Genomic DNA, 21,964 nt, shown 5'->3' with positions numbered 1-21,964 from the left:
CATGTTGATGAAATGTGTTTCTGTGTTCCACAGCTCATAGCCAGCGGCTTGTGTCGGTCCAGTCCATGTTGAGGCAGACGGGGCGGTACCGGACCTTGGAGAGGGATTTGATGGAACTGCAGGAGAGGAAACTCTTTGAGTATTTTATAGTTGTTGCGCTCCATAAGACCAAAGCTGGAGTTCCATACCTGCCGGAAGTCACACAGCAGTTTCCTCTCAAGGTAAGACAGAAGTGTTACTGGAGCAAAACCAGTGACGCTTAATATTATATGTAAACTTTTTGAAAAATCTACATTGTCTGCTGTCTGCCTGACCATTATTTATAAGGAAACATGTACACCCCAGTTTATGAGCAGTGTGGTGATGTGAGCAGTGATACTGCTTTAGTTTTGATTGAAGAAAAAGACATGGACCTCAGTTTTAATAAGTTAAAATCAAAGATGAAAGAAGACCGATTGAACTCAAACATGTGGGGCCAAAATATGCACCAAGTAGTTTAACTGTGACTCTTTATATATTCAGTTATTACACGTCTGCTGTGCAAATGCCTGTTTCTGTTTCTTTCTTTCATTTAAAAGCTGCGTCTGCGAGACATAATGTCCTAATACTGTAATGGTGCTTAGTAGCCTAATGCTTTGACCTCTAATTGGAATCTCTTTATTTTATGTGTTTTTTTTTCTCATCCAGCTTGAAAGGAGCTTTAAGTTCATGCGAGAGACTGAGGACCAGCTGAAGGTCATCCCACAGTTTTGTTTCCCGGACGCCAAAGACTGGGCCCCCGTCGATAACTTTCCCAGGTCAGTTCGGATCTGAATGCTGCCACGGCACACAAGCACAAAGTGAAGTGAAAGCAAACAGGGACACGGGAATTTCCCTCTGGAGTGGTGACAGCTCACTCAGCTGTTTTCCTCGTTGATTATCACTTAGTCGTTGAGAAAGTTGAAAGCTGAAAGTCCCAAAGACTAATCAGTCATGACTCACAAATTACTGGAAATTAGCAAATTTTTTGTGCCTTCAGGAGAAATGGTAGCTCTAACACATGCGCCTAACCTGTTATTACAGAAATTACTCTCCTTGTTTGCTCTACAAGCTGTATTACTCAATGCCTCCGGTCAATGTACACATTGTTCTGAGAAGTGATGATTGTGTGCTGATGGCGATGGCTAATAATTATCTAGCGGCAGATGTCTGCGGGGTGAGGGGCAACCAAGCATATGATTAAAGTGGACTGGCTGACACTCTCCCCTGTCATGAAGGTTAACAGCAGTCAATGATTACCTGTCAGGTAGAGGTTAGGAAGTGTTGTGCGATTGTTTTCCAGAGTGACCCTGTCCCGAGGGCTCTCTGTGTTAAGTACAAAGTAAGGTTTTGGCGGTAAAAACCTGACCCTGGGTTTTTTGTTTTTTTTGTGATTTAACAGTTTTAAGATGTTTTTTTATATGATTGTTTGAATTATCTTTCCCTTTTACATTCCCAGCGAGACCTTCTCATTTGTACTGACTGGTGAAGATGGAAGCAGACGTTTTGGGTATTGCCGTCGTTTACTGGTATGCTCTTAAAATGCTTCCAGTTACGGTCGCAGGTTTCTGCTAATTCAGGCTTAATAAAATGAATCCCTCATTTTAAATTAGTCTGTTTAATGCCTTCTGCGTTTTTTCTCATTCCAACGTATTTCTTGAATATGGATGATTTTTAAAAAAAAATTTTCATGAATGTAGCTGTAAAGTTTCTGTCAAATAAAGGCTTTGGTTTGCTTCACTGCTCTAATCCTCTAGTTGTAGTTGGCTGAGCAGTCTTGTGTTATGAACCTGTCTGTTTCTTTCCTTCTGGCTGTTCACAGCCCAGTGGCAAAGGCCGAAGGCTCCCTGAAGTCTACTGTATTGTCAGCCGCCTGGGATGCTTTGACCTCTTCTCCAAGGTAGATATACAGCAGTGACTTAAGCACAGGCACATATGTGCAAACTATATTCAGAGCCGTGACTTGCATTCAGTTACACTGCTCTGAACTGCACGTGTTAACACAAACCACCATTAAAAAGTACCACCCTCGGTGCCCAAAGAACTCCACCCACACTTTCCCCAGTCCCCTTTCCCACAGGGCCTCGTATCCATGGCTACAGTAAAGCGACACATGTGAAACGCAGCTGATGTGGTCGCTTCAGTGGAGGAGGTCCCCTGTAATGAGCCTTAGATTTATTTGCATGTTGACCTGTGTAAATGCTTTGCAGCGTACATATGCTACAGCTAAAGTTTGATTACTAAGGACACGTACATGGGCATGGAAGAGTTTTCTAAATATCTTCAACATGTAGTCAATCAGCTACACAAGCTTTAATTGAGCACAGATGCGTAGAGTGTGTTTGTAGAGTAGAGGAGTACACATGATTGATTCAGGGTGTTAGCTGTTTGTTGTGTTTTAATGTGGCGCCATATTTATACTGCATTATGGTCAGAATCAATGCATTTGGGATAATAATATCCACTTTCCTAAAAGGAAATTAGGGATTTGAGTCTATAGTGACAAGAAGATTGATTTTTCTTTTCATTTGCAGCAATTTATGTTAGATGATAATTTATATTTGGCAGTATGGTTGCATTCTAGGGCCTTCTACTTGCACAGCCACAGGAGGAGAGAGCAGGAGCAAAATCCAGCACAGATATTATATTAATGAAGTAAGAACCAGCAAGTAAGGAAAAGCTGGTTGTTGTGGCTTTAACAGTGGGCACTAGTTGAGATTTGCCAGTTGAATGTGTAGAGTGGCATCAATTGATCAGCTGATCTGTGCTTGACTTTGTGTTGTCTGCTGGGCTAATGAGATGCTTGCGAATTAATTTAGAATGGAAAATTAATCAAATGCAGTTTTAACGGCTTTAAAGTCATCTTTTTTTTACCGGTGAAAGGAATTCTATAAGAATAAATAGCACGGAGGTGAGTAACGTTTGAAGAGATTCGGAGATTGTTATTATATTTTATCTTTTAACTACATTTTGGCCCAAATATTTGAATGGTAAATTAGATTTGTATAGAGTATTGTAATTTTTTTGTAACACAATAACTAAAGGTTGCTGGTGCTGAAACCAAAGTGTTCCCGTTCCTGTCTCTTACAGATTCTGGACGAAGTGGAAAAGAGGAGGGCGATCTCCCCTGCCCTGGTGCAGCCTTTCATGAGAGGCATCATGGAGGCTCCCTTCCCTGCTCCAGGAAGAACTATCACCGTCAAAAACTTCCTACCTGGCTCTGGGACAGAGGTAGACATTTTTACAAAGGAGACTCTAACCCAAATCAGCACTGTTTAAAACTATAGAAATAATCGCATTAATAGCTTTGTAAGTGTACCTGCAATTTGTATCTAAGGGTCTTCTTCCTTCTTTTTGTGTGCCTTACATGCTTCTTTCTTTACTGCAGGTGATAGAACTGTGCCGCCCGTCAGATTCCCGCCTGGAACACGTGGACTTTGAATGTCTCTTCTCTTCGTTAAGTCTGCGTCTTCTCCTCAGAGTGTTTGCCTCCCTGCTGCTGGAGCGCAGGGTCATCTTCACTGCTGACAAACTCAGGTTGGCTCTCGTGCTGCTGGGTTCAGCCACTGTGTTATTTAGTTCGTTTGCTTCATAAATCGTTGCTGATAAGACTATTCAAGACAGGGTTGTGATGCTAAAAAGATCAGAGAGTTTGAATGATATGACAGAGAGATTTCAAGTAGACAGGCAGTCTAGGGAAAAGAAGATCGCTGACCGAAGTGTGAGAGGAAGGAATGCTGTTGTGTTATACAGTCGCCTGGGGAACAATCAGTTTTTCCCTGGAATACTGTCATGGAAGCCAGACAAGAAGGAGTAAGGCTTTAAAGCATGGCTGCTGAGCTAACACCATGTGTGCAGTTTGACATCTACAAACACACACAATTCCCTCAAACCTTTAACTTCATACCGTCACAATAGTTGTCATCCCCCTCCCCTCCCTACCCCACCCCTAAAGGGCTTTCTTACTGCTGTGATACACATGTGGTATCCACAGAAGTCCCTCTTAATCTGATTTAAACACCCTAAAGGTTCATGCTGTATGAATACATGAAGCTGTATGAATTGATGAAGCTCTTTAGAGTGAACTGTTTTGTGTGATTTTGTTTTCTTATCCTTAGTATTCAAACTACGGTATTCAGATAGTATTCCATAGTATTCAAACAGCTTACATTAAAAGCATTTTTACCAGAGCTCTTAAGCAGAGTTGTTGCACTTTCTCTGCCGTGAAGTGGAAATTTGGCCCCGTTAATTGTTTTTGTTTTTTTAATAATGAATTAACTGCAAGCAGATGCAAATGCAGTGGAGATTAAGCCAACAGTATGCGAGTGTGTCTGCTGTCACTGTATAGAGTTTGCAAGTGTTGCATCACACTCTTCTAAAACACTCCTTTCAGGGTGACAGCGGGTTTGAACGGGTAAATATAAATGAACTTTTCTCAACATGTTCCATATTAATAAGTGGTTGGCAGGGGAAGTTATTTTTTGAGAAGGAGGATAGCGCCATCTTGTGGTAGGGATTTTCTTTCAATGTTAGACTTTGTTTCACTGTGATTTTGTGTTTTCCTTTTGTTGTGAATGTCAAGGATATATTATCCTATATGAACCAACATTTCTCCAGAACATGTGAATCAAAGAGCAAAAGCTGTCATTATCACTGTCTGGACATTATCCATGTTTACTAGCTATGATTTCTAGGAATTCCCAACATATTAAATGGGATTAGATATGAAAATAATGTTATCTCAGTACAGGAACAGCCTACATTGTGCTTTCATATTAAAATAGTTACAGGTTCTATATATATATTCAAATATAGAAGTGTTTTATCTAATAGTACAGGGATTTGGGATTACATACGACATGTAATAATGTTAAATTAGTTTAAAGTTTAAATTTGACCTGAGAAACAAAATCTCCTAAAGGCGCTTTATACTATAACATAAATCCTAGGATAATAGAGAGAAAATCCAAACAATCAGACAACCCCTTATGATTAACCAGTTGGCAACAGTGGGAAGAGTGGTTGGTGGAGGGAGGGAGGCAAGACAGAAAACAAATGATAACACTTGCCCATTCTTTCTTTCTCGCTGTCTCTTTCCACAGTACGTTGTCTCAGTGTTGTCACGCAGTAGTGGCTCTACTCTATCCCTTCACCTGGCAGCATACATACATCCCAGTGCTCCCACTGTCCATGTTGGATATAGTCTGCACCCCGACTCCCTTTATAGTTGGCCTCCTTTCCAGCTCTCTACCTCGACTCAAAGAGCTGCCCATAGAAGAAGTAAGAGAAGGTTTTTATTTTATTTTATTTTTTTAAATTTACTGCCCGTGATGCCCTTTACTCTGGGCACTTCCTATACTGAACAATAGCTTCAGGAAATAACATCATTCTCCCTCTTGTTAGGTCCTGGTGGTTGACCTCGGCAACAGCCGCTTCCTTCGACAGGTAAAAAAAAGAAAAGGAAAAAAAGAAGATTAAAACAGAAAGAGCACAGTAAAAAAATGGCATTAGTCACACAAGAGTTCCTTGTTGTGACTGTAAAAGATGTTTTGAGGAGTGGACTTCGTGTTAAGTTGGTTTAAATTCGTTTTCTTTCCTCTTCTATAGCTGGATGATGAGGACTCTATTCTTCCCCATAAGCTGCAGGCAGCTCTGGAGCATGTGCTGGACAAGAGAAGGGAGCTGGCCTGTGAGAAAGGAGATCTACCCAATGGTGACTTGTCATACTTGTTATTTCTTGCATATATGTAATGTGGGTTTTAGGGGTTTTTTTGGTGTGTAAACAGAATGTACTATGAGCAAGAAAGTTTTCACAGGACTAGCAGAACCACCTTTACCAGCAATAACTTGAAGTAAGCATTTTCAGTGTGACTCTCGGGGAGGAATTTTGGCCACTGTCCTCTACAGTGTTGCTTCATTTCATTGAGGTTTGCGGGCATTTGTTTATGTACAGCTCTCTTAAGGTCCCGCCACTGCACATCACTCAGGTTGAGGTCTGGACTTTGACTGGACCATTGCAACATCTTAATTCTTTTCTGTGTCAGACATCCTGTTGTAGATTTGCTGTTGTGCTTGGGAATATTGGCCTCAGTTTCTGCCAAGCTTTAGTTGTCAGACCGCTGGCTGTGCATTTGACTTTACAATACTTAATAACCTCCACCACCGTGTTTGACAGTTGTTATGAGGTGTTTGTCTTGATATACTACGTTTGGTTTTCATCAAACATGGTGCTGTGTGTTATAACCAAACATGGTCAAACACGCTCTTGTCTGTCCAATAGACATTGTTACAGAAGTGTTGTGGTTTGCTCAGATGCAGCTTTGCAAATCAAAACTCTGCCATCATTTTCCTTTTAGAGAGGAGAGACCGTCTTCTGGCAACCCTTCCAAACAAGTCATACTTGTTCAATCTTCTAATTGTACTGGCATGAACTATAACATGCGACATGCTAAGTGAGGCCTGAAGAGTCTGAGATGTAGTGACAATCCCTGTAATTCCCCAATCCCTCTCTTGACGTCTCTTCCCGAGACGTCAGTAGCTCTTAGTTTTTTGGCAGCTTCTCTGAGAACAGCATGGTCTGAGGTGAATTTGCTGGGGTCTCCACTCTTGCCAAAACTTGTGCTTTTATAGAGGTGCTCACAAGAGTGCATTTGATTAGCAACTCCTGGCTACTACTTAACATCTTAATTCTTATGAAAGCAGTAAGGGTGCACCTAAGTGCTGCATAAAGTCCTGTGGAAACTTTCTTTTTCACATTAATTGCCACTGCCTTCTTTTTAGTGATATTAGTCTGCACAAATCTCTGGTTTAGAAAGCTTTGAAGTGTTTTCATTACCAGTCATATCTTCCTGGGTTTCATGTAATGAATATTATGTACCACAGCCCTAATGTTCATTGCCAGCTGTTTTCCAATGAAATATATTAGGTACATACGATACACCTACAACTTATCATTCTGCAACTTGATCATAGTTTTGTGGTACACCGAAGAATTTTTCCAAGAGAACATTCCCAGAGATTTTCATCATTTCCCCTAAATTCTTAATATGACTGGACAGCTTCATTCCAGTATTTAAGTTTTTCCTCCTTAATAATTCCCCTATAGTGTCACGCACATATATTAAAGGGTCCTTGAAGTATGATGAAATTCAAAGTAGAAATGCTGTGGTTGAAAATACAAAACCATAAACATGGTGTAACTCTGCATAAATCTCATGTTCTTTGTGGTCACAATGAAAGCGAAACCTTTCCAACAGAGTTCACTCCAACGCTGCTGGAACATTCAGTCTAACCAAAGTCTGTTTCTCAAACTAGATCAGTGTCAATACTTTGAAGTAATCTGTGTGGAACAACCTTGTATGTCTTCTGATGTGTAGCAGTTTGTTGTAATTGTTTTTGGGGGTGGCTAATTTTTACTTCTCTTCTCCGATGCTTTTCCCTGCCAGACTCTAGCTCGCTGAGCACAGTGGTGTCGGAGGCTTTTGTTCGTTTCTTTGTGGAGATGGTGGGCCACTACTCCCTCTTCATGGGTGGAACAGAGCGGGAGGAGGAGCCTGTCTCCTCCACCACCTTGCCCAGCCCTTCTTCTTCCTCATCCTTTCAGCGTGAGGCCTTTCGCAAAGCAGTCACTTCCAAGAGTTTGAGAAGGTTTTTGGAGGTGTTCATGGAGACTCAGATGTTCACTGGCTTCATCCAGGAGAGAGATCTGCGCAGGCAAGGCCTCAGAGGTAATAAGCTATGAGCAATGTTAGTGCAATTTAAAATTGTTAAAGTGTATGTACTAGTTGAATTGATATGTCATCTAAATGATTTAAAAATACCTTTTATGATTTCCTCATTTTAAAATCCTTTTAAAATTAGGTTTTTGTTTATCAGTGGTGAGTATTTATTTTGTAAGTCGTTAGGTTTTCCACAGACTGCAAAAAATATTTTAGTCCAATAAACAAAATTTAATTTTTGTGCTAATGTCCACTTCTCAAAAAAAGGGAACACTTTTTAATCAGAGTACAACATCAATAGTGAATATTGGAATCTTGATCTGGTCAGTTAAGAGCAGAGGGGGTTGTTGATAGTTTCGGCTGCTTTGGTGTTAATGAAATTAATGACAGGTGCACCAGAGGGGCAACAATGAGACTACCCCCAAAACAGGACTGGTTTTAAAGTTAGAGGCCACAAACATTCTTTCCCTCATCTTTCCTGACTGTTTTTCACTACTTTTTCCAATTGGTTAGGGTCAGTGTCACTACTGGCTGGATGAAGTCATACCTGGACCCTACAGAGGTTGCACAGGTAGTCCAGTGCATACTCCAGGATGACACATGCCATTGCCAGAAGGTTTGCGCCATCTCCCAGCACAGTCTCAAGAGCATGGAGGAGATTCAAGGAAACAGGCAGTGACTCTACAGGGCATTAGAAAGTCATTAACCCATCAGCAGGACCAGTATCTGCATCTTTGTGCAAGTAGGAACAGGATTAGCACTGCCAGAGCTACAAGATGACCTAGGCTACTCCACTGGTATGAATGTCTGTGCCTAAACAATCAGAAACAGAGTTCATGAGGATGGCCTGAGGGCTTGATGTCCTCAAGTCTGCCCTTTGCTCACTGCTCGACTGTCATTTGTTGTACAGTACCAGAACTGGCAGGTCCTGTGCCCTGTGCTTTCCACAGATGAGCACATGTGACTGATATGAAAGGGTCTGGAAAAGCTGTGGAGAATGTTATGCTGCTGTAATGTCATTCAGGATGTGAATGGTGTGGGTCGGTGACGATCTGGGGGGGGGGGTGTATATCCATGTAGAGACGCACAGATTTCTAGACTCTAGGAACAGCACCGTATCTGCCATTATGTATCAGGATAAAATCTTTGGACGTATTGTTAGTCTCTATGCCGGTGCTGGACAATGCCCAGCCTCATGTGACAGGAGTATGTGGTTAGTTCTTGGAGGATGAAGGAATTGATACCATGGACTGATGCTCGCCTGACCTAAGTCCAAAAGAACACCACCAGGTTGCACTTCAGACTGTCCAAAAGTGATGCCCCAGTCCATATCTGGGAGGCGATCCCCGAGGACACCATCCTTCATCTGATTAGGGTATGCCCAACATTGTCAGGCATGAATACAAGCACATGGGTGCCATACATACTGCTGAGTACCATTTTGAGACTGCAATGAAATTTCAGCAAAATGGACTAGTCTGCTACATCATTTTTACACTTTGATTTGCAGGGTGTCTTTGAATTCATTTCCATCAAAGGATGTGGGGATGCTAGGAGTGAAAGGCATCGTTTCATTCATAACACATCACTCGGCCCATATTCGTACAGATATCCAGCAGTTAGTTTTTTTTATTGAGATCTAAAGTGTTGCTTTTTTGAGCAATAATATTATGTGATGTGATATTATGCTTTTTTGGCCAAAAAATTAAGAAAATGATCAGAAACATTTCAGTGCACTGATGATTTGGACTTTGCTCTGACTTCAATGTGAACTTGTAGTTACATTTTGTATACCACAGCACATTTGACTAGTTCTTTTTTTTCCTCCAGGTCTCTTTGAGGTGAGAGCACAAGAGTATTTGGACTCGCTGCCTGGGAGTGAGCAAAGAGGGGTCAACAAGTTCCTGAAGGGCCTAGGTGAGAGTCTCTGCACAGCCTCAGGCAGTCAGCTTATCAGCTGATCAATTCATCATCTGTAAAATCCTCCAGTTTTTCTTTATGGAAACATGCTCTTTGTCTCAAATATGTCTTCATGTAGATATGTTGCTTTTTCCAGGAAACAAGATGAAATTCCTTTCCAAGAAATGAGACTCGGAGTCATTGCTGAAAGCAGAACTAAAACGAGGTGCACTCCCTGGATACAGAGCATGCACAGATGGAGATGTGTCTTTGGGTTACAACAAATGAAGACCCCTGAATGGAACTGGACTCATATGTAGTGCTTAGCATGAAGAAATCTGGGAAAAGTTCTGGTTTAGCTCTCAGCTTCATCGCCGACGATTCTGTCAGTGTTGGATGGGGTTTACTTAGCGTGCTCCAAAACTCCCCACAAACACGATAAAGCAACAGTGTCTGGTCTTACAGTCTAAGTGTTTTACAGATTACACTCATCTCCTACAGTGTATTACTGTATAGCACAGTTTAAATGTCTTAGGAACAGTGTTCTCATCACTAACTTCACCTGTAAACCTGTAAGGAGGAGTGTCCCTTAAGATCCAGTTTTGTATAATATTGTCCTATACATTCCATGTATTTTCTATAGGAACTTCTATAAATGCAATAGTACAACTTCTTTGTCAACAGGAGGCTGTTAAGTTAATTTATATTGCTTTTTTGTTTTTGTTTTTTAGACCAACTTAATCTCTTGTTTTAATTTCTTTTAAATGAGTCCAAAGGAATCTCCTGTAGTTTCTAATACACTTTATTTAACAGAGTCTAGACTGTTTGTAGACCACTTTGGATTGTTGGGTATACGTGCCACTGTTTTAATTAAATGTACTGTTGATGGACACTATTGTACCGATAAACACGTACTGATCACAAGGAAATCAATGTGAATATGCCTGTCAGTAAAGGATGTGGGCCTCAGCTGATGAATTGTGTGTATCTTAGGCCAATTAGTATCAGTATGTTTTACAAAAACAACTAAGGTTGCCTTAATATGATCGAACATACAATGAAACTTCATAAATAAAGTGATTTGATTTAGACAAACGACTCCTGTTCTTCAAATCCCATTCCTGTGTTTTGGCAGCTGTACTCAAATAATGCATAATTTTCTGTTCATATTATCACTTTTTTGAAGACAAAGTTATGAAGTTGTTTCAGTCTCCACTGACTAGCCAACGAACCACTGTAATTTCTAAGAGGTTTCAGATTCTGATTTTTCTTTACATTATAGAAACTTATATATACACACAGGATGCTGTCTAAGAATTTGGCAGGAGCCAATGCAAGAGCAAGAAACTAGTCAGTCTTCTAGATCTATGTGGCTTTTAAAAGTTAAACACAGAGGCTATAAAACTGACAATATGAAGATCTGTTTATCTCTCTCTCTCTCATATATGTATATCTATCTATCTATCTATCTATATACATATATACATATATATATATATATATATATATATATATATATATATATAAATAAATATATCCAAGAAAGGGTCTCCAGTATGAAGTGTTGGACAGCGTCAGGCCCCGACATGGTTCACGCCTACTGGCTGAAGAGGCTGACTGCACTCCACGAACGTCTGGCAGTACCAAAGAACCAGCTGCTAGTCGATGAGAGACACCCAGAATGGCTAACCAAAGGCCGGACAGTCCTGATCCCCATGGACCCAAAGAAGGGACCGGTCCCATCCAACTACCGGCCAATAACATGCCCAAGTGCCACAAGCTCCTGTCAGGCATCATAGCGGTAAGATGAATGGGTCACAATACATGAGTGGGGCCCAGAAAGGAATTGGCAAGAGTACCAGAGGTGCAAAACACGAGCTACTGGTAGACCAAGCAGTCAGCTGAGACTGCAAGATTAGGCTGACCAACCTGTGCACTGCCTGGATTGATTACAACAAGGCCAATGATAAGGCCAATGACTCAATGCCCCACAGCTGGATCCTGGAATGCCTGTACAAGATCAACAGGACCCTAAGAGCTTTCTCAAGAAGACCATTGAGTTCTCAGGAACTCACTGGAGGCCAACTTCAAGCCCATAGCACAAGTCATCATCAAGTACGGGATCTACCAAGGGGATGCGCTGTCCCCACTGCTGTTCTGCACAGTCCTGAACCTCCTCAGTGAGATCATTGACAGGACTGGCTACGGATACCGACTACGGAATGGAGCAATCATCAGCCACCTCCTCTGCATGGATGACATCAAGCTGTATACCAAAAGTGAATGAGACATAGAGTCACTGATCCACATCACCAGGACTGTACTGATAGACAGCACGGAGGCACTAATCGTGGCAGCACAGGAACAAGCTCTGAGCACAAGATCCATAGAGGCTGGGGTCTATCACACCAGGCAAGACCCCAGGTGCAGGCTGTGTAAAGATGCCCTTGAGACAATCCAGCACATAACAGCAGGGTGCAAGATGCTAGCAGGCAGGGCATACATGGAACACCATAACCAAGTGGCCGTTATAGTATACAGAAACAACTTTGCCGTGTATGGCCTGGAAGTTCCTAGGTCAAAATGTAAGATGCCCCCTAGGGTGGTCGAGAATAACTGAGTTAAGATCCTGTGGGACTTCAAGATACAGACGAACAAAATGGTGATGGCCAACCAACTGGACATAGTAGTGGTAGACATAGCGATACGAAATGACAGCAACGTCTGAAAGAAGTAACATGAGAAGTTGGAGAAGTACCAAGGGTCAAAGAAGAGCTCGAGAAGATGTGGAGGGTGAAGGTAACAGTGGTTCCAGTGGTAATCGGAGCATTCGGTGCAGTGACTCCCAAGCTAGGCGAGTGGCTCCAGCAGATCTCAGAAACAACATCCGAGTACTCTGTCCAGAAGAGCACAGTCCTTGGAACAGCTAAGATACAATGCAGGACCCTCAAGCTCCCAGGCCTCTATTAGAGGACCCAAGCTTGAAGGACAGACCACCCACAGGGGAGAGAGGGGAATTTTTAAAAATATATATATTTCAAAATCCTATGTCACCTTGTTTTGAAGTTATTGCATTCACAAGATTTTCAGAAAACGACCTCTCACCTTGACCTTGAGGTCACTGAGATTTGAGATTTTTAGTAGATACACCTACAGTATCGATTTAGAGCTTCATTCTCAAGTTAACCTATTCGCAAACTTGGGTGTCCATGTCACCCACCCACCCAGCAGGGTGATGACAATACACCAACAGCCTTTTACAGCTGAGGGGTAAAAAGCTTTTTATTTGAGGAAAAATGCTTCTTTGGTGTCACTCTATTTGGCTGCTCTATTACAGCATGACATAAACTGCGGTTGAATAAAATAAAATGCTGTGTGGTTCTTTCGGGTGACACAAAATGTTCTCTAGAGCCTTCACTGATCTGTGGTGCTGAAGCAGAGCTTTGGGCATCTTAAAATAGAAGCTCAAAATACTGAGAGGAGAGCATCATATAAGTGGCTTTTATCACCAACATCACAAACGTTTTTTATTGTTGTTGTTAATGTTTGAAACAAAAATTACATTGCACCTAATTTGACATTGCCTCTGCTTTCTGTGTACTTATACATAACGAGGACATCACCAAGAGTGAAGTGCAGCTTGTCCAACTGAACATGACTGTGAGTCTTAAAAACAGTACGGCTAGAATAAACCCCAGGTTACAACCTTTAGAGAAAACTGTGATGTCTTTCCAGTGAACGAACACATCGCACCACCCGGAATGTCCAGCAGGGGGCTCTGTTACCCAGTTCACGTTATTCCGCATATGTTGCCTTGGAAGAGTCCAAAGTTCAGAATTACATCTCAGACAATTATGCCTCCAGGCCTTTAATGACTTGCACAATATACCCGAGCCTAACAATATTATCGCCTTTTGGTCTGATCATGTGACATAATAAGCAAACTAGAGCTGAAAAGCAAAAGGTTACAAGTTATATGGGGGGAAAAAACTTTTGAAAAAAAGATAGAAATCTTGGATAGACATTAATATGGGCAATTTGATTTTAAAGACATATTTAATATTGTTTCTTTAGCATAATATGACATAAGGCCTGGAGATTATAAATTTAATAGCAGCGCTTAAGGTAGCTTTATCTGTTCAGGTGTATCACAAGTGATAGATATACGGTGGATAAAGTATAAGCACTTATTATTCAACAAGTCAAAGTGCAATAGTGAGTCTTTATAGCAGGCAAAAAAAAAAAAAAAAAGTTGAGCCCCTATAGTATGGATCTGAAATAATACATTTGTGGCAACAGTCGTTCATTGTACCTGATATAAAGCTTAATAAACTTTGAAGGATTAAACCAGTGATTTCAGGTACAGTGGGAATCCAGTGTAACACGCTTGTCCTATAAATGGTGTGTTTGTACACCCATTGTCAGTGTTCATGAAGAAGTTGAGTGCTATAATATTGTGTATCCTTTCTGTTTTATGTAGTTCTTTTTAAATAATTCTTCTTAATGTCATGTTCTTCCACCCTTTCCTCTCCTTTCTGAGCCCTCCTCCCTCCTCTTCCTCTCCTCCTTTTCGTCATTACGTGTTGGCCGGTCAGACCTCCTCGCGCCCTCCCCTCCTCTGTCTCCCCCCCTCCTCCTTCCCTCCCTGGGTCTTTTTCTCTGGCTTTTTCCAGGCTTCATGTCATACCACGGCTAATTCCTGAAATTCCTGCCCTCCTCTCGCTTCAAACAAGCGGCTTCAGGAAGGAGACGAGGCAGCAGAAAACAAACAAAGAACAGGGAGGAAAAAAAATAAGAAGAAACCCCCCCTACGGACTCCTTATTTTATTTTATTTATTTTTTTTAAAAAAAATCATAACAATAAAATAAAATACTACTCTACCTGCCCGCCTGCCGGACTGCTAACAGGAGTTTGACCAGGTAAGCCGGTGCAAATGTTTCACAGTTTTCAGAGTGTTGAGTGCTGTTCAGGTTTCAGCTGCGGGGTCTGTCGGAGTGAAACTTTAAGTTTGTTGAGAAATGTGGATGTGAAGTCAGTTGTTTGAGCGCCTTCTCTCTGAATCAGCTCACACTCGCTGTCGGAGATAACATTCCTCAAATTACTCGCATTTCTTCGCTCGAATTCCTGCATTTTTCCCCCCTTCTTTTAATTCCAGCGGTGGAGTGAGCTCTGACTTCCTGTGCTTTAGCCGGAACCTTTCTCTTTCTCTCTCTCTCTCTCTTTTTTTGTGAGGGAATAACGTCAGGGCTTTGCGGTCAAACATTAGCGCCCGTCTGGGTAAAGTTTTACTCCGGGATCATTCAAACGGTGTATTTATTAACCCGCAGGATTAATTAAGTTTTCTGCCCCTCCACCACCCCCCCTTCTTTTCTTCTCAACAAGTGTGAGTAGTGTGTAAGTGTTTTGACAGGGTCGTGTCTTCTCAGTCTGCTATTGATTGAAGTGTATTTAAGTGCGATTAAAAGCTGGGATAAATGATGTCGTCAGTGGGATGATTAGATAGAACTTCAAGTAGAATAGTACTAGCAAAATAAAAAAAAATGCATTGTGTCTTTTTAAACTATAATTTATTATGTCATGAACTGTGGGATTACCGATGGGGTTTTTTTCTTTTCTTTTTTAAATGTCTAATATATTTGTTTAAGCAAGTAGGCTTCAGTCAGAGGGATTAAATACGTGACGTGTTTTGCATGTATGCATTAATCCTGCGCTCCAGATTATAATCAAAGCAGTTTTTTGGCCATTTAAAATATCTGTTGTGTTATATTTGTTGCCGTTTCTGTTGCTCTCTTGACCAGGTCTGTCTCGAAAAAGAGTTTTGAAATCTCAGAGTTTTTAAAGGATGTATAAAAATCACTTGAACAAACAATGATTGTAGCTTCTACCTTGTGACAGAAGGGTTTTTAGATGACTTGATATCATTCACGAGGGATCTGTTTTGATACCTCACAGGTCAACAAGCCATTTACAGCAGTTTAATTACTGCCAATGTTTTACTTTGTTTTGTTTTGTTAAAATACCGGTGTTGTGCCAAAAAAGTGATCAGCTGTCAAAAAGTCATTTCCGATGTTTGTGTGTGTGTGTGTGTGTATTAATTTAATTTTGTAATTTTTTTTTTTTACATCTATTATCTACCAAATTGCTTATATTGGTAAACTGAATGTAGTCAGGTTATACATGTGTATATATATATATATATATACACACACACACACACACACACACACACATACATATATAGATAGATAGATATAAAGAAATGACATGTCTTCTCGGTATCTTTATGAGTCTTTTTTGGTTGTTTAAATGTCACCACAGAGCTGTGATGTTGTATTTGTTGCAATCTCTGCCTTCCTCTTGGCCAGATCTCTCTTTAAAAAAGACATTTTAATGTTCTTTTTGGCTAAAATGACTTGATATCATTCATTAGAGATATGGGTTGTTGTTGTTTTTTTTTGTTTGTTTGTTTTTTGGGCAAATAGCAGAATTCACTTTTTGGCAAATATGTAAGAGGTAAGATGGAGCTGCCATTTGCCATTGAGTGTATATCCACTTAATAGTTGTAGTCATACTTTAAGGTGTAATGTAATCATCATAGTGTAGCACACTGAAGAGGAGTTGAGTTCAGCTTTTAACAGTTGTGTAAATCATTACATGACTTGTTGTCATAGTCTTTATTTTCAAAGAAACTGTGCCTGAAAAAAAATTAATAAATGGAAATAAACAAGCAGAGAAGAAGCCCTGCATATTTGCACTCAAGCAAAATCCAAAAATACAATGTAATCAGTTGCTGTACACTGCTGTACATCAGTGCACACATACTCCTGTTTTTAGTGTTGCTAGTAATGAAGTTTAAAATAGTTATGCAGTTGTAATTTATGCGTGTATTTGATTTGACAGCTCAAAATTTTGCAGATTATGACAAATTGGTGTGATGTGAATGACAAAAACAGCATGTAGTGTGATAAACCTCTCAGAGTTAGAAAGCACGGGCCACAACTGTCTGCACTCATTAACGCACTGTATTGTCTAAATTCTCGTTACACTGTAATGCATCAGCAGCGGTGTATCAGTCAACGCAAGATGTAAATGTGGTTTGGATAGGAGCCCTTCATGCTTATGCTAGATTATAGATTCTGGATCATGTTTCTTTTTGTAATACCCATAGTGACATGGGAATCTGTGGAACTGCTAGAGATGAAATACAGGAAAAGAAAATCTACGCAAGGCAATTTTATAGTATAGAAGTTTCTATTAATAGGTGAGCTGTGGAAACAATCTGGTTTTAAAAAAAAAAAACCTAATGTGCAAAGCTTTATTGATGTTTTCAGTGTGTGTGTGTGCGTGTGTGTGTACAGTCATATTTGAGTGACTGGGACAATTGCATTTTAGCAGTTTTGCTTCTAAACGAAAAGAAATAAAAGTATTTCATATTATTTTTGTCTCAATTTCTGATTTTAGCTTTACTTGCGGTGTCCATTTTGGATCTGGCATCTAGATGAATACCTGTCATGTCCCTTAGGTCAGGCTGCTAAACACACGAAAAGTTCCTATCAGGACTTGTTGATTAGTTTGTCTGTTCTGGGCTACTGTAGAAACATGGTGGTATCTACCATGGATCGATTCCCTGGCTACTCTGATCTGCATGTCGAAGTATCCTTGGGCAGGATACTGAACCCTGAGTTGCCCCTGATGAATCCATCATCAGTGTGAGTGTTACACAAAGCAGTTATAGAAAAATGCATGAATGTGTGTGTCATTGAGTGAATGAGGTTTGTAGTGAAAGTCTTGAGTAGAAAAGCGCAGTCCATTCACTCACTCCTTTGCAAAGGAGAACAGAACTAATAGAACCAAAGCAGTTCCTATTTTCAGGTATTAATACACAAAGCAAAATTCCTTTCCTCCTGCATATCCCCCTAAATCCTACACACCGGATCTTTAAAACAATAAACATATTCAGATTTCCACCTTATGTGTGTATTATAGACTTTTCATTGTTCAATATATTTTAATACATGTACAGTTCAGAGTGTGGATCGTGTGTGTGTGTGTGTGTTATGGTGTTTGTAGGTCAGCTGAGTGAGTATATTTTCCAGAGGAGCAACAGGTGTGAAGGAGCAGGAGTGACTGTGATGGAAGGGTAAAAATCACACCTGCCAGAGCCTCCTCTGAAGAGTCTGGCAGCTCGAGGAGTTGGCCTTTTTGTTTTCAAGGCTTTGGGCTCACTCTTGTCCCAGACACATGAATTATAATGTAATCTGAACTCTAAGGTTGCTTTGTTCACGCTGGAGTAGCATTTGTGTGCGTGTGGGTGGATGTGGCGGGGCCTAGAGGTGGATGTGTTTGTGTGGGTGAATGAGTGGAACGAGAGGGGAGGTAAAAAAAAAGGTGTATGATCAAGAAGAGAAATATGTGCACTTTCATCCTTGTTTGGGAGTCATTGTGTGTTTGTGTGTACATAGCTGCCCTGAGACAGGTGCTCTCCACAGTGGAGGAGTTTCTTTTTCTTTTTTTTTCCCGTACTCATCCCACATAGCGATCATTCCTCCTCCGCTTGCACGAGAAAAACGAATAATGCATCAGATATGAGCCTTGTAGAACAAAGACTTTTTGCACAGCCCTCCCCTCCTTTTCTGCTAACGCTGCCGAGCACCCGTAGCACTGTGCAGTGTGTGTCTGTGTTGTCTATTGATTCCAGCCAGTCTGATAAATCTTTACATTTGGATTATCTGGGATTCATATGAAAGACCATAGCTCTTTTCCCCAGTGGCATGTAGAAAGGGCAGAAGTTAAGTCTTGAGGAGCGTGAACTGTGGGATTCTATATTATAATAGCAAATTAACAAAAGAAGCAAAAGTGTTTACCAGCCCTCATCATGTTCAAGCAGTTAGGGAAGCATTTACACCTTGGACTGTTGAGAACAACCACTCCGCTAACTTTTGGCAGCTTAACATACCGCATGTTATTAGTGTTAATAGTTTGTTGTCATTACCTGCTTATCAGCCCAGCATTTGGAGCCCCCTGTTTTACTTAGTTTAAACCCACCATGACTGATTTTATTTGCACAGCTTCCTGTCGCCACAAGTCTATAACACTCATGATTGATGCTGGGATTTTAGAGCAGCCTGCTGCAGGTGAACGCTACATCTGGCTGCAAGCGGTAAGACCAAATGATCATAGAGGGGTTGTGGACTGTGCAACCAGGCAGAGCTGTCAGATTTTCACTTTAAGTGCTAATCAGTCAACTGATCAATAAATGGACAGGATGATTGTGAAAACAACCTTTGGCTGTTCCCTGTATGTGTAAATATACTGTGAGGGGCTTACATTGCCATATCAAAGTCGTCCTTTTATGTCTAATATGCAAAAGACACTGTGTTGTGCATGCATGTTTGTTTAGTGTGTGGAGCTCGGAGACTCCCGCTGGGGCAGCCCAGTGGGACTCGGTGCCAGAGAACACGTGCTCTCAGCAAAAACCTAACAAAACAAACCTGTTTGCAGCTGGAGGCTCTCACTGCCACTTTATTTCTATCATGTAGCCTGATCCCATACTACCGCCTTTTTGCCACAATGTTTCCTGCCTGTCTTTGCATTCCCGGTCCGATTAGTGGAGATTGTGACCACTTCAGCACAACGCACACACTCGCACACAGACACACTCTGTGAGTGTAGCAAGTACTGTGACTTCTGGATATCTACACAGTATCTGTCTCAGTCTCTGCGTCCCAGTGTGGTCTCATGCTCACAGTAACACTGCTAATAGGTGAAAATTGTTTCCTTCTGAAGAAGATGAGGTTTTACGCTAAAACCACTAAGTTGAAGCTCGGGGTGCAATTAAAATAATCAGGACATTACCAAAGTCATTAGCAGTGTCTGTCAGTACACTGTTTCCAATAACTGGTGTGAAATTTCCATCTGAGCCAAAGTGTTGAACTGCACAGCTGATTGACGTTGTTTATAAAAAGCCGCCCTGCTTGCCCACCTGGCTGGCTCTGGTCCAGAACAACCTGAGGCTCATCTACCTGCAGCTTCTTGTTGGCGTTTCCTCATGTTTTACAATATGTGTCAGTATGTGTGTCAGAGGGAAGGTTTCATTGTTTCTGTGTATGTGTGCCTCAGCCTTGCATATGACCCTGCTCCGGATAAAGTCTTTGTTAGCGTTTTAACTTGTGTATGTGTGGGCATATTTTTGTTTTTGTGTGTCCCAAGTGGGTTTTTTTTCCCTCTCTCTCACAAGTTTTAACCGTGACCGGGTTTGCTTAGTTGGTCAGTGTGTACAGTTGTGTAAAGGAGTGGGGGCAGCCAAGGGGTTACGTGGCCCCTTGACCACAGCACCAGCTGGGGGATTATCCTGTTGAGCAGATCCAGGGTAGAGGGGCCATGCTGGGGCTGGTCTGGAGGCGTGAGGGAGGGGAGAGGGCTGTTTTAAGGCATGGCTTAGGTTAATTAACCTCCTGGACGCTTCGAGAGGGGCACAGAGCTCCACACTAATGGTTTATGGCCCCCACAGTTCTCACTTTGACATGCAGTGACCCTGAACTGGAGTTGTGTTTAGTTTAAAATCACGTCCACAAACAATAGAAATGTCACACTGGGATTATATCTGTCAGTTTCAGAAAGTTTAGTTTTATCGCAACTTTAGCAAAGCCATTAGCTCTCGAGTAGCTGGTCAGCTTGTGATCGAGATTAGAGCTTACATAAGCTTTTTAACTAGTTTGAATTATGTGAGGGATTTAATTCGGAAAACTTAGGTTGGATAAGGCTGGAGGGATCGTTTAACCGAGCCATGTTATGTGACTTGGTTTCCTAGTTTTCTTCTTAATGGCAATAGCTCTGTTAAAATCTGTGGATAAACTAACTCCACTCCATTACACCGCACATGTCACGCAGATGCTTGGCTAGGCCCAGTATTTTTTAAGCATACGTTATAAAAGCAGTGCCACTTCGACCTTCACAGCGTCACAAGAGAAGATCTGTTAACTAGTTGATTATGAACAATGTCACACTTTGAGTGCAGTGTCAGGTCAGATTTTTTTCCTTGAGGGTTATCCAGAGTTTAAAGGTTTGACTCCTGTTTACAAATGAATCATCACCTGGACACATGGCGAGTGCGTTATGCATTTTATTAATGATTAAATCTTTTAAATGGGATTTCTCACAATTTATAGAGGTGAAACCATGAAACCTTAACCAATGGATGGTTTCTGTAACTGCTTCAAATGCTTCTTTCAGAAACCCTAATCCTAACTACAACCATTTTCCTGTGTCCTTTTTATATTTTAATCGTCAGAATTAAACACTGAGGAGAATTGCTCATAAGTTTGTGTATGGACAGTCTGCTCCCTTTTTTCTTTTCATGTGTTGGAGTTTGTGTGGGTTCAAGTTGTTTTTAAAATCTATATCTGTTTTTGTTTGTACTCATGTAAGTTCATGTGCGTGTAAGAAACAGAAATTGATGGGGCCGAATGGCTGACTGGCCGGACGCCTTGCAGGAAGCTTTGTGGAACATCAGGGGGCTCAGAGGAAGTGCAGGGGTGGGGAGAGCAGACGGTGGGGGATGGCTGGAGAGTCTTACTCACTCCCCAGATCTCTTGCCAATCACAGCCTTTTTCATTTGAGATCCTTGTACTCTCGCAACACACGTTCAGGTTTGGCGTTATAACTGACGTAATGGTCACCGCTGTTCTCGTTGCTGCCCTAAATGGCCATGGAGAGCACCGGCAGGAAAAAAGTCAGTGACACAAACCCCTGTTTGTATTGACTCATGAGTGCGGAGCTCTTTCTTCACCGCGTCCTACCATTGTGGCCGTTCTCCCATTTTTCTCCTCCTTCTCCATTTGTCAAGAGGAAGCGGTGGAGCCGACAACTGTCTCATTCTCCCCTCCCAAATATACATAAGGGCTGTGTGCATATCCTAAAGAAACTGGTGTGTAGGGAAAACAGGATGTGAATCTGCGGCGACTCAAACATCCCTACACTGTCACCCTTCCCTCTGGATTTCAGCACTGTTTAGAAGTTTGTTTGTTTTTTCCCCCCCCTGTCGCAAACAGTCACAGGAATGCATAAGTTAATCGTTTTAATAACTCATCTTGTCGTTACAACACTCTTACACCCCAAACAATGCATAAACACATTGATTAGGACCTCAGCTGAGGATTTTACTAACACAGTCACTTATAGCGCTGATGAAGAAATGGACAATCCTTAAAAAAGCCCCATGGCTTTAATATCCTGCTGTGATTCCACTTGGCATGTGGGTCTAAGTGTGTCTGAGGATGCGACTTGCAACGTGACGCAACTTTAATGTGTCTTCTCATTTGTCACACCC

General features: G+C 41.4%; 1 protein-coding gene across 2 annotated transcripts in view; it reads left to right on the top strand.

The window, feature by feature from the left end:
* si:dkey-82f1.1 (DENN domain-containing protein 2A) overlaps positions 1-10,726 on the top strand; it is a 35,323-nt gene extending 24,597 nt beyond the window's left edge. Inside the window, exons 9-20 of one of the 2 annotated variants that reach the window (XR_002062933.2) lie at positions 34-221; positions 688-797; positions 1,478-1,547; positions 1,841-1,918; positions 3,109-3,249; positions 3,407-3,555; positions 5,121-5,298; positions 5,422-5,463; positions 5,626-5,731; positions 7,464-7,745; positions 8,250-9,111; positions 9,567-9,653. Coding sequence is in view for 1 of the 2 variants with exons in the window: in XM_005451034.4 (XP_005451091.1) it covers positions 34-221; positions 688-797; positions 1,478-1,547; positions 1,841-1,918; positions 3,109-3,249; positions 3,407-3,555; positions 5,121-5,298; positions 5,422-5,463; positions 5,626-5,731; positions 7,464-7,745; positions 9,567-9,653; positions 9,793-9,824 (1,463 nt within the window). In the remaining variant the exon portion in view is untranslated. Of the gene's footprint in view, positions 1-33; positions 222-687; positions 798-1,477; positions 1,548-1,840; positions 1,919-3,108; positions 3,250-3,406; positions 3,556-5,120; positions 5,299-5,421; positions 5,464-5,625; positions 5,732-7,463; positions 7,746-8,249; positions 9,112-9,566; positions 9,654-9,792 lie in introns of those variants that run through there. The other variant, XM_005451034.4, reaches the window with a different exon arrangement.
* Positions 10,727-21,964: the final 11,238 nt, after the last annotated feature.

This window comes from Oreochromis niloticus, linkage group LG7, assembly GCF_001858045.2.
Source record: "Oreochromis niloticus isolate F11D_XX linkage group LG7, O_niloticus_UMD_NMBU, whole genome shotgun sequence".
Taxonomy (NCBI): Eukaryota; Metazoa; Chordata; class Actinopteri; order Cichliformes; family Cichlidae; genus Oreochromis; species Oreochromis niloticus.
Note: the sequence above shows the minus strand (reverse complement) of the source record. Positions and strands in the feature narration are given on the sequence as shown.